This window comes from Patagioenas fasciata, chromosome 13 (assembly GCF_037038585.1).
Source record: "Patagioenas fasciata isolate bPatFas1 chromosome 13, bPatFas1.hap1, whole genome shotgun sequence".
Classification (NCBI taxonomy): Eukaryota; Metazoa; Chordata; class Aves; order Columbiformes; family Columbidae; genus Patagioenas; species Patagioenas fasciata.
In genome coordinates, this window is record NC_092532.1 from 19,961,059 (window position 1) to 19,972,858 (window position 11,800).

Below are 11,800 nucleotides of genomic sequence, written 5' to 3' on the forward strand. Positions count from 1 at the left end.
ACCACACCCAGCCCCGGTCGCTGCTGGGCACGCGCGGCCACGTGTGTCCGGCCCGGAGCGCGGCCCGGGAGAGGCGCTCGAGTCACAGAATCGCGGAATGTCAGGGATTGGAAAGGACCCGGAAAGCTCGTCCAGTGCAATCCCCCCATGGAGCAGGAACACCCAGCTGAGGTTCCACAGGAAGGTGTCCAGGCGGGTTTGAATGTCTGCAGAGAAGGAGACTCCACAACCTCCCTGGGCAGCCTGGGCCAGGCTCTGCCACCCTCACCATGAAGAAGTTTATTCTCTAATTTAAGTGGAACCTCTTGTGTTTCAGTTTGAACCCATTACCCCTTGTCCTATCATTGGTTGTCACCGAGAAGAGCCTGGCTCCATCCTCCTGACACTCACCCTTTATATATTTATGAACATTAATGAGGTCACCCCTCAGTCTCCTCCAAACTAAAGAGCCCCAGCTCCCTCAGCCTTTCCTCAAAAGGGAGATGCTCCACTCCCTTCAGCATCTTTGTGACTCGTGCCGCTCTGTTTGGGAACCAGTTGGGAATCAACAACAGCCACACAGTGACTCTGCACCCATGTGGGGCCAGAACTGGTTCAGCTAATGAGGGAGAGGGAGGAGCCTGGGTCCGGTACGCAACAGGAGTACCGACTCGGCTGATTGTCCCAGAAGTGTTAGTACCTTAGTATGATCAACTAAATATACTGCTAAGAATTTCTTCAAATATAAACATGACTTAACAACAACCAAACCATCAGTGTATTATCAGCATTCTTCTAATTCAAAATCCAAATCACGACACTATATCAGCTACTAGGAAGAAAATTATCCCAGCCCAAACCAGGAAAAGTGCCCAGAGCACACATTGGTGTTTAACATATATGCACTGTTACGTTGTGCCAAACTGGGTGTCTATACCAAGTAACCATTAGTAGTAAAGCTATAAAATAAAATGCACTCTGGAGCACAATGTAGGAATCTGCTACTTGAAGGTAACCTACATGTTGTGGTCCCAGTATTGTTCCTTTCTCAGCTGTTTCAGATCATACCAGTTTTTATATTTGGACTTTCAAAGCACACAGATGGACAGAATGCTGCTTCTCACACAGTCTGAAACTACTTTGTTGTCATATGTGCCTAATAAAATAGTGGGCTTCACTTTTCCACAGAAGTTATACCTATGATTGTGTGTTCACAAACACATGGGATTTCTTCTGTCTTGTTTGAGATGATGGTTTTCTGGACATACAAGGACAGAAACACTAATTCAACAAGCAAACAAATAATGGATTTAAAGGCTCCTTCAGATTAGAACAGAGGAAGGAATAAAATGCCCAGTGTGCCCCATATTAAGAAATGTGCGTTAAGAAATGTGTGACAGAACTAGCAGGATTGTTGAACACTGTTGCTACAATTAGCTGTTGCTACAATTAGCCATTCCTTAATGATGCGTTTTTGCAAGGAATGGTAACGAGTGTTTTTTGCAAGTTATAAAAAATCAGCACAAAGGGGAAAGCCAGGCAGAGGCTCAGTATAGATCCCACTGTTTGAGGTCCACTCGTGTGAAAGCCCTGGTGAGGCCTGAAGTGAGGAGGAGGGGGAAGAGGAAGAAAAAAGAAGAAGGAGGAGAAGAAGAGGAAGAAGAAGATGACAACATCCTCAGGACATCAACACCCACAGGCAGGAACTGTGACAGCCCCTCTGGGAAGAGCTGCCACAGACTGTGGGACACTGCAGGAGGTGAGAGGGGCAGCTCAACACCAGCAAGGGGGTAGTTAGAGCTTATTTATTGGTGTTTGCTTATTGTTACAAGTAGACTTCTAATAGATTCTTGGGGGCTTCCATTGTGTGCTCCTTTGTGCCTGGCAAGTGAACCTTGCTTGTAACGTAACTTTGCAAAAAGCCGACTCCACTACTTGTGCGCCCTGACACATTCCAGATACACCAAAAACATCATCGCAGCTCCTACTGCCCTTGCAAGGAAGAAGACTGGGGGTTTGTGAGCATTGAGACTCAAGTTCTGCAAAGAAAGCTGGAAAATTCACATCTGAATTCAACCCTTTGGGTTGAAGAAAGAAACTGGGCACATTTCTGGCTTATTGGATATGATTTAACCTCTTGGAATTAGCCTGTATCTGTTAAGTGAAACTAAAGGAAGTTCTAAAAAGTCAAAGCAACATTTGTTTATAACAGCTTACAAAACAAGAAAACAAGTAGAAATCTTCTGTCCTCATTTGTGAGATGTCAAGCCAATCTCACAGAGGATTTTTGGTGGATGCTCTACTCCCTACAAGCTATTTCCAATTGAAGAAAGTGGAAAGACCCTGTAAAAATAACACCTGACCGTTCACTTCTGAAGGAAGAGGTGAATAAACATATAGCATCTTATGACACTTCTGATATTTTTCTGTATGGATAATTTATTACAGATTTCAATAGATTTGCCAATTCCCACCTCATTCTCCCCTCTCACAGGAGCATTATTCAGTTTTGATATCCACTGAGTAGATGCCACAGTCTCTTTCAGCCTAAAAGATTCTTTTCTCCTTGCTTCATTAAATAGTGATTCTTAGTCCTGCAAACATTCCAAATTTCCCTTGATTCTCTCCTTCCACTGTGTTCATGACAACAGATTACAGAATAAGGACTTAGAAGGTGATTATTAAACTCTGCATCCTGACAAAATATATTTTTTTTTACTTTACTTTGAGATTTAAAAGCAAACTGTACCTTCCACGACTCTTATAAATCACTGTGTTCCCTCTTTACATCCTCCATTTCTCTTATGAGCTGTGTCCAAAACTCCATTTTGCGTTCTTTCAGTTTCTTTGATGCCTTTTGCATCAGGTCTATTTCCAGGTATCCTTCATCCAGATCGTACCGAGGCCAATGGACCAATCCTTCTCCATTGGGATTTCTGGAAATAATGTAATGATCAGTTAGCTTTTCATTTACCTGTCACTTCTGCTCTGACTGCCAAATTCCTAGGAACCACCATGTAAGTATTGCCGTTATGGTTCAGGCGGCACGGACTTGAGCTGTAATTAGCATTACAATTCTCACCCATTTCTAGCAAAGTTGGTCCAGTATCTCATAACAGTTCTGCTAAGCTTGTTTTCTTCTTCTGTAGCGTTCCCTGCAAAGTGAGACATAAGAGGGCAACGTTAAAAACTAAATAATCAAAAAAGAAGCAGCTCTGTCAATTCCAATAGACTGTATTCGGTTCTATTTGTCCCTCTGAGCTACGAGAGTTTTACCCCGTAGAGCTCTAGGAGAGAACTGCAGATGGATGATTTCATGGAAAGTAACTACTGCTAAAGACAGAAAATGCTTGTGTTGATTTCAATGATTCTAAGAGAGAAAGTCTATTCTAAAACCCTCCCTGTAAGTGAAATTATAATAAGAATGCTTTAAAAGGACCACTTTAGTAAGCATGGATACATTACCAGCTAAGAATGGCTTTCCAAAGACAAAGGCAATCTCATCTGTATGATCTGCTTTTACAAACTCTGGTACAACCCCTGTCGCTGAACTGGGTCGATGCTGAAACTCATAAAAGTAGACTGGGTTGCCAGCATCTAGTAGAAAATGTACAGAGGATTGTTAGTTTGAGAGCTGAATATACCTGCCGTCAAAGAGCATAAACTTTGATTACAAGCTATTTTGATAAAATGAAAACACATAATGAAGCGTGATACATACTGCCCACAGACACACCTCAGGGTGGAATTCTACATTTCTTCTAAGAGATGCTGAGTTAGAGACTCACCTCTATGGTATCTGGCCACTTCAGTGGCTGAAATAAGAAACATAGCATCTGCTAGTGCATCAAGAAAACCATCTCGCACCTGAATACGGTTTGCTGCATTCCCTATGTATTCATTGTATATTTGATCAACAACTTCAAAAGTAACACCCTGAAATGAACAAAGAAAATATAACAGTGATGAATATTATCAAGAGTAACCGCACTGAGTGTGTCACCTGCACATCCCTGGCTAAAAAAACCCCAACCATTACCTTCTTTCAGAGAACATTCTCAGCTGTGCAGAGTGTGGCTCAGAGCTCAGAATGGGGAATTACACGAGTGACTGGGTAGAAATGTTCTCATGGAAAAAGGGGTTTGCAACATCTAAAGATCAAACTTCTTTAAATAAATGTCAGCGGTACTGATAAATAGATACGGCAGTCTGTTCTCACTACCGTGGAAATAACCCTCATAAGAGAAAAGGAATCCTGTTGGATTTCATAAAATTCACTTGTTTGTAGAAGGCCATAATTTTTGTCCTTTCAGAACAAGCTGTGTCTCTGCATTTCTAGGTTCATGATGGATGTCTGTGACACTGAATGATCCCTTGCAAATGCTGGCCATGGTCATAAAGTCCTTTATTCTTCCATAAGGAACCAGAAGGCTAAGAGGTTTGTAAATTACAGGGAAGCAAAACCTCCAGATAGCTAAACATGGGTCTCTCAGTGCCATTTTAAACACATCAGGTTCTCCTGACTGGATACCTACTGCCTCAGAACAGCACGTTCTATAGGGTTTGTGTCACACCTGCTGGTACCATGCGTGCCTTGGATAACCTAGGGAATCTAAAATGTCACAAGACATCTGTGTTTAGGTACCTGAATCATTTCTGGAATTCCACAGAACTCCTTTTAAGAGAGAATGGCATTTAAGATAGAAATTTAAAGTACATTTTCAGTCATTAGTGGCAACAGGGACACAGTATCTGCTGCCTGATACTGGCCTGTAGTAGGAAGCTGTCAAACGGAACAAAGTTTACCTCTAAAATATACCCCATATATAGAATACACAAACATAGAACCAGAGCTGTGAAAAAGCAACACTGGGTTGTTCTGAAAATGGTCTCTTACCTTAATATTCATTGCTAAGAGGCTCTGTAAAAGTTGACGTGCAACATCTTCATCCAGACCATCTGCATAATCAGGAATTTGCATTATCTGCATGATATAGAGAATCATATTTATCAGAAAGACATTAACAAAATTATATATTAATATTGACATTATAAGTCTCTTACCGTAGGAAGCAGCCATCCAAATTCATAGTTATTTATTCCTATTATATATGGGACTGGATAGATCAGTTTTTCAGATAGTAATTGCTGGGGACTCTTTGGAAGAAATACCCCATCTGCACATGCTCTGGTGGACAGGGAAGCCTGGAGGGAAAAACAAACAAACAAACAAACAAACAAACAAACAAACACCAGCTTCCTTGGCACAGAAATTTTGACTCCAGAAAAAAAATTGAGATTTTTACTGCAGTTCCAAAGCAGAACAAAAAGCACCAAGAAAAAGGAAGCAACATATTCATGCCATCACTACATTTTCTCTACAGATTTTCTGCACTAGGCAGAAGATTCTGTGATGATCAGCATTATATTTTTAATGTGTGGGAGACACAGGTGCTGATGTTCAATTTACATCTCTTCTTAATTAGTTCAATCCTATTATCATTTATGAAGCAGTAGTGGAAAAACTAACTTCTGTGTTGAAACTGGAGAGGAACATGGAAACCAGCACTGTGACAGGAATTTAAAAGTAGAATCTAATATATTATATTAGATTAATTAATTTTCAGGTGCTCCAGGAGAAACTGTGACATGTACACACTCTTTTCCTTCCCCTGGCATACTCTGTTAGGATTAAATTAGAAGAGTCATTTAAATGCAGTAAGTATAGTTTCACCTACCAGTTTTTGTGCTATCTGTACTATCTCTTCTTCTGTTTTTTCCCTTAAGCATTCAACTATTGCAGCCGAACTGGGTTTTTCACAGCCAGAGGCAGCAGCAACTCTCTGAAATCAATAAAACACTCACTGTTCATCTGCTCCCTATAGAAGACTTCTTCCCTGCCTTCTTTCTTCTCTTCCTTACTCTTTTGCTTTCAGACTTGTCTGAATGCTTGAGTATTTGAAAAGCAAAACATAATTAAACATATAATTTGCACAAAGAAATTCTTTAATAACTGTGGTTCTAGTTTCACAAGAAAAAAGAAAAAGCACTGCTTCTACATTTTGGGATAAACTGTTCAAGACATGTAAAACTGAGAGGAAAAATAATCAAAATTACCACAAAATACCCACATCTGCTTCCTCTTCAGGGTGGTCAGTGAACAAAAGCCTGCTTGCAGTACCACTCTCTGAAATGGCTTTATGGAACAAACCCTTCGCCAGGGGAGATAAGATCTATAACAAAGCAAGAACAAGCATGTCAAGCATTCAGTTCTGACCACTGACTTACCCTTCACATAAGGCTTCAAGCATTGCAAGCATCATTAACGTGTGTGGTGGTTTTTTTTCCCTTAAGTAGTTAAAATTCATTATTACTTTGAACTTACAAGAGCAGAAACACTGACTCCTCCTGCAGATTCTCCAGCGATAGTGACGGATCCTGGATCTCCTCCAAAGTGTCTGATATTTTCCTGAATCCACTGAAGAGCTGCTACTTGATCCAAATACCCCCAGTTACCTGGCGCGTGCTTGTCACCAGTGCTGCAGAGAATGGATTGGTTTCAGTGCTCAGTGCAAGAAGAAAGGCAGAGAAAAATATCATCTGTGCTATAAGAAATCAGCTGTAAATTGTTCCCAACTGTTGCATATGTAATTAAGAAACATATAGACTCTTTGCATAAGCAAGCGTCCTGCATGTCCCTTCACAGAGGTTTTGCACACGTCATTGTGGAAATCACTGAGCAAAAACTGAGATAAAATATCTTACCTAAAATATCCAACAATACCTAATCTGTACTGAATTGTTACAACCACCACATTGTCAAAGGCCGCTAATGCTGAACCATCATAGGATGAACCTGCTCCAAAAAATAATCCACCTCCATGGATCCACACAAAGACCTGGGAAGACAAAACCAGAGACAACCCAGCACGGATAAGAGCTCCCAGTGGTAAAAACTAAATATAAACCAAAATACCTTATTTTGTGCTGTTTCACTCCTGACTCTTTCAGATTACATTTTACAAGTAGTAGAAGTCTTTCAAATATGAGGCCTGCAGTCTCACAAAATAGCATTGGTTTAAATACTTACATTATACCAGTGCGCTATGACTTTTCACAGATTATTGAGAGGAAATCAAACATTACCTACTAAAACAGCAATACAATTTAACTTAAAAATAGAATTTTGTGTATCTTTTAAACCTCGGCAAATATTTACTGGGGCAAAGTATGGAACTTGATCACCACCACTAAACTGCAGCTGTAAGTCTGCAGATAGTACAACTTGTAGGTTTACTGTAAAATAATTGTGCTAGACGTTTTATAATAGTTTTGCTTACAGGCAGCTCCTGTTTTTCTGTAGCAACGGGTGTATACACGTTTAGGTACAAGCAATCTTCAGACATTTGGAGACGAACTTTTTCTTTTCTATTAGTAATAACATCTGAAAACCAATCTCCTGCTGCTTTATCCTGTAGACACCTGAATAAATGAAAAAATAACAAGTACCAGGGATAATTAAAAACTCAAAGCTATGAAGTGTAGCTTTTTTGTACTACCACAACAAAGTGCTAACCAGAAACCAATCTCTAATACATTTCCAGATTGTTTGCAACAGAAAATGTGTATTTTTTTAACCTTTAGTATGTTTTATTCCTTTGAGCTCACATTAAGGAGATCTGTAAAAATTAATCACAATCTATGGCAGTACACAGGGACATGCAGATACAACTTTGTGTGTTTTGAAATATTACAGAAATATACCTGCAACTACCTGTGGCTATAAATTACTTCAGTAAAAACACAAGTTAACTATTTTGCATCTTCAATAGCTTTTTATATCGTAATGGTGGTTCTCAGGCTTGAGGCACTAAACAAGGGCAGTAGCACAAATGCAGCAGATATTTACAACATAGACTAGAAAGGCTCTGCGGTGCTTATGTGTCCTATTAAGCATGTGACTCATTCTGCAATTTTTTCTTCTAATGTTTTACTCCAACATTTCCTCAGTTTCTTTCTCTTTCTGCTCCATAATCTACAGAGTTTATAAACATTGCTAAGCAATGACCAAATTTTCGAAAACATGAACATTATTAGCAAAGTGCTGGTGCACATGAGTTCGTCACTAATGCCCAGCAAATAAGAGCTTTTCATACAAAAAGCAGCTTTAGAAATGCATTCATTGTAACAATCACAGGTGGCAACGAGATGGCAGCAAGGAATGTATCTTTGTGGCTTTAGATTGCCCTACACATCAGTGTCCTGGAACTGCATACCATGTACAATTCTTACAAAGACCCCTGGCCTTGTTGTCTTACATTGGTGGGTAGGAAGTGGCATCTCTGACTCCTTTCCATGGCTCAGGCGGTTGGGGTTCAGAAAACCTCAGTGGCCCAACTGGCGGCTTAGCAAAAGGAAGCCCCAAGAAGACATTCACACTCCGCTCGGCTGCGTCCACTTTGAAGCGGTACCCTCGCACTCTCCCGTATTTGGTCTCCACTTCTGGTTGCTCTGCATTGTGGCCTGGGGGACGTGAACACAAAATCACGTAATTGGTCTATTTGTAAGTAATTGCCAGATTTCTGAGAACTTTATCTTCTTAAATAAACACCTTTTTTTTTCAACAAACTCTAATCAGTATAGCTGACATCATTTCAGCCTTCCTTCTACTTGGTTTCCATGTATAATCTCCCTCAGATATAACAGATATATTGTCTTACTATCCACACACATTAGTAATTTCATGTAGACCTGAATCCTTTTTGATCCACGTTGTTACCTGAAAGTTCAATCAGGTGCTCTCAATAAGAAAAGGCATTTTCTTTTTAAGAAAAGATCTGTGAATACACAAAATACATGGCAGACCCTTGACAGTACATACAGCCGAGAGAAAAAGCTTCTAGCATTCCTGAAAATGCTCTGACATATACAAATACTGTTAGCATTTAGGTAACATTTGTTTTAAGATTGGTGTGAAAGTTCTCCATACCAAATTACAGACGTGGTGCAGTGGTCTGCCCTGCCCCAGCAGACAAGATGTTGAGAGAGGAAGCTGATTGCTCTATTTGCAAAATCAGACAAATAAGACAAATGACTGAAAGCAGATCACAAAAGGAAATTGAGAAATGTTTGCTATTGAGACATAATTTCTATGCAGCAAGGTTGTTTGCCCAGCTCCTCTGATACAGCTGGGGTTCCCATCCATGAACAAGCTGCCACGGGCTCTATTTCCTGACAGAAGGCAACAGGTAAAATCCCTTCCCAAGCTCACCAGTAGCTACAAGCGCCATGACCCCCACAGCCAGAATCAGGGACAGCAGCAACGCGTCCTTTCCAGTTGCCATTTTCAAGCCAGTCACATATTTACCCCTGCAGCCTGTTGCCTTATATACCCTGTTACGTGTGCGTGTTACGCAAGGCAACCCCTGATCAGCAAAAGCAATAGTCCAGCTGTGAGACAAACCGATGCATGCTTGGTAGCTAACCAAAGAATTAGAGAGTTTCTCAACAGTAACGAGATGATTCCTCAGCTTGTGTAGCGTGGGAACAATATTAGAGTCTTTGGCTGGGAACTCTACATTTAATGCCTCTGAAAAATCAGGAGGGTTTATGGGCTTCACATCTATCAATGATGCATGACATGAAAAAGAGGGAAGAGAAAGCTGAATAAAGGGCTTGTGTTAGATCTATGTGAACTTTGGTCTTTGCCTCTTTTTTTTTGGCACACCTCAGTAGCTCTTGCCCAGAAAGGCTGTTTTGCAATTTTATAATATATCACGAGAGTTCTCAGCTGTTAGAGACAGCCCATATTAATTTGCTGCTTGCACCTTCGTTTTCACCTGAGTGGGCCCTAAAGCCCCACGGTCATTAAATTAGTTCAGCACACATACTATGCACCTGGTACCCTGTGCACTAGGACTGTGCTTGTGACCTTTATTCCAACCTTCCCCAGAGTACCTGCACAGGTGTGCTTTACAGCCCTTGCAGGTAACCCCAGTCAACGTTAACCTGGGCTGCTCAGGGAGCAAACTGTTGGCAGGTGGCCTCAGGCCTACACAGTCAGTGCACACTGATTATCTCAGGCATTTGCTCTGGTCACCAGGAGGCTCCTGCCCTCTGTACAGAGCTGCGAGTTGCAGCACTACCCTTTTATCAATGCCAATGTGCTGTTCCCAGTGTATGGCTGGTGCACAGTATACATTGGCAAAGGGGACAACGTGGTAAGTTTGCGCTTCAAACAAGATAATGGAGATGATAACTTCATTATAGAATTTTTACGGCTGCATAGATGCAGAGATGTTCACTGGGAGACTTTTTTCTTGTTTTCTGTTTTTTGGTTTTTCTCCATGCAGTGTGGAACAGCAGGAATCTCTGCTTGTGACTCAGCGTCCATCCCAATGGGCACACACACCTCAGCTCACTTGTGACCTCCAACCTACTGGAGTTCTTTGCTACAAAACCAAATGCTGGGGACTCTGCTTGCTGCTCTTTCCTTTAGCTGAAAAAAAACTTTAATTCTCTCCATCAGCAATTTATTTTCTATATACTGATATTTACTCATTTTACTAAACTCTGTCCTTTCCTATTTGCTTTCCCTTTATTTTTCCCCTTCATTTACTATTACCCTTACTCTTCAATCCTTCTTTGTTCTACTCACTACTTGTCTTTCAAATACACGATCTGCAAAATCTCTCAGCGCATGTTCCATCCAGAGTCCCAAAGAGCAGCTGCTCTGAAAATATTACCAGTGCAAAACAGTTTCTGCCAACTCTGCCAATCTTAGTTAAAACAAGAAAATAAACAAATGGGATTTGAGATCCCTACAGCCTTGCCTATAGGCACTTGATACAGATCCACAAGCATGACCTATATGTGGAAACCCTTACTCTAGTGAAATAGACAAACTTGTGGAATCTGGGGACAGTGTTACATATCTGGTAAGAGGAATTCTTGAATCCCATCTGGCATTTAATTTTAAGAGAGAACATCTGTTTGGTATTGAATTTTAAGAGAGAACATGTGGCAGCTTACCCTCAATCAGTGAATAATGCAGAAGTCAGGGACCAATCAAAAATAATCCTGCAACAAGATTATATTTGCTTCTTTATACTTCAATGCACTGTTACCTTTCTTGATTTCAATAGCTGAAAAATAGACACAAGTATCACTTTTATGGCCCATAATTGCCTAAGAGCTCACAATTACATTTTACCTCAAGAGTGTATGGTAGTAATGTTGAAAGTCTGCATTTAAAACAGGCTCAGTTTGTGTTTTTACTCAGCCCCTGGTGAGTATTCAATGAAGCTGGAATGTACAGAACTTAGATCTAGAGTTTCTAAAGCTTTGGCACATGGAAATCTCACGTCGAGATGCCTCTGGGATGGGACCGAGTTTCACAGCTCTCACCCCTAAATAGATAGGAGTAAAATCTTCTGACATTTTCCACTGTGATCTATTTTTAGCACTGTGCCTGTGTGTAAGAATTGGTTCCACTGCTCTTCACTGCGTGCACTTAACAGAATACATGCTTATGTTGTAAGATACAGACAATGCTCTCTCTTTTAAAGGGAATGGTACAGGAACTAAGTAAAATTGTAACCGCAATGAAAATCTATCAAGACTATTTTGAGACTATATTCCTGTCACAAAACATGTTAGCTAAAACAAAGGAGAAGAGACAGATTCTCAGCAGGAATTCCTACTTATCAAAACAGCAGTTGTGCTAAAAGCCGAACCCGACCTCCCATGACAACAGAATTTGTGCACAAAGATGTAGGAAATCCCACCCTGTTTCTTCCAATAAAGTAATTCACAAAGAAGT

At 40.7% G+C, this 11,800-nt stretch overlaps 1 protein-coding gene across 3 annotated transcripts; it reads right to left on the reverse strand.

Annotated features, from left to right (window-relative positions):
* Positions 1 to 2,398: 2,398 nt before the first annotated feature.
* Positions 2,399 to 11,125, reverse strand: LOC136107146 (fatty acyl-CoA hydrolase precursor, medium chain-like). Of its 3 annotated transcripts, XM_065847976.2 has the most exons (14): positions 9,251 to 9,365; positions 8,298 to 8,502; positions 7,320 to 7,461; positions 6,745 to 6,878; positions 6,365 to 6,518; positions 6,111 to 6,212; positions 5,718 to 5,822; positions 5,044 to 5,184; positions 4,877 to 4,963; positions 3,768 to 3,915; positions 3,445 to 3,576; positions 3,062 to 3,134; positions 2,729 to 2,915; positions 2,399 to 2,612 (listed from the first exon to the last, which is right to left on the reverse strand). In XM_065847976.2, exons 1-13 carry the CDS (start codon positions 9,321 to 9,323, stop codon positions 2,741 to 2,743), a joined length of 1,671 nt encoding a protein of 556 aa, XP_065704048.1. In that variant the 5' UTR covers positions 9,324 to 9,365; the 3' UTR covers positions 2,399 to 2,612; positions 2,729 to 2,740. The 3 variants fall into 3 exon arrangements, with proteins under 3 accessions (XP_065704048.1, XP_071670437.1, XP_065704047.1); XM_071814336.1 differs by lacking the exon at positions 9,251 to 9,365 and adding an exon at positions 11,011 to 11,125 and having other exon boundaries at positions 2,399 to 2,915; XM_065847975.2 differs by having other exon boundaries at positions 2,399 to 2,915.
* Positions 11,126 to 11,800: the final 675 nt, after the last annotated feature.

Excerpts from the sequence above, each read along its gene's own strand:
- LOC136107146 (XM_065847976.2), bottom strand. The coding sequence starts at position 9,323 with ATGGCAACTGGAAAGGACGCGTTGCTGCTGTCCCTGATTCTGGCTGTG. Across the intron at positions 7,462-8,297 it reads GCCACTTCCTACCCACCAAT|GTGTCTACAGGATAAAGCAG; the intron begins GTAAGACAACAA and ends TCATTTATTCAG. Across the intron at positions 6,213-6,364 it reads GAGTCAGTGTTTCTGCTCTT|ATCTTATCTCCCCTGGCGAA; the intron begins GTAAGTTCAAAG and ends GCTTTGTTATAG.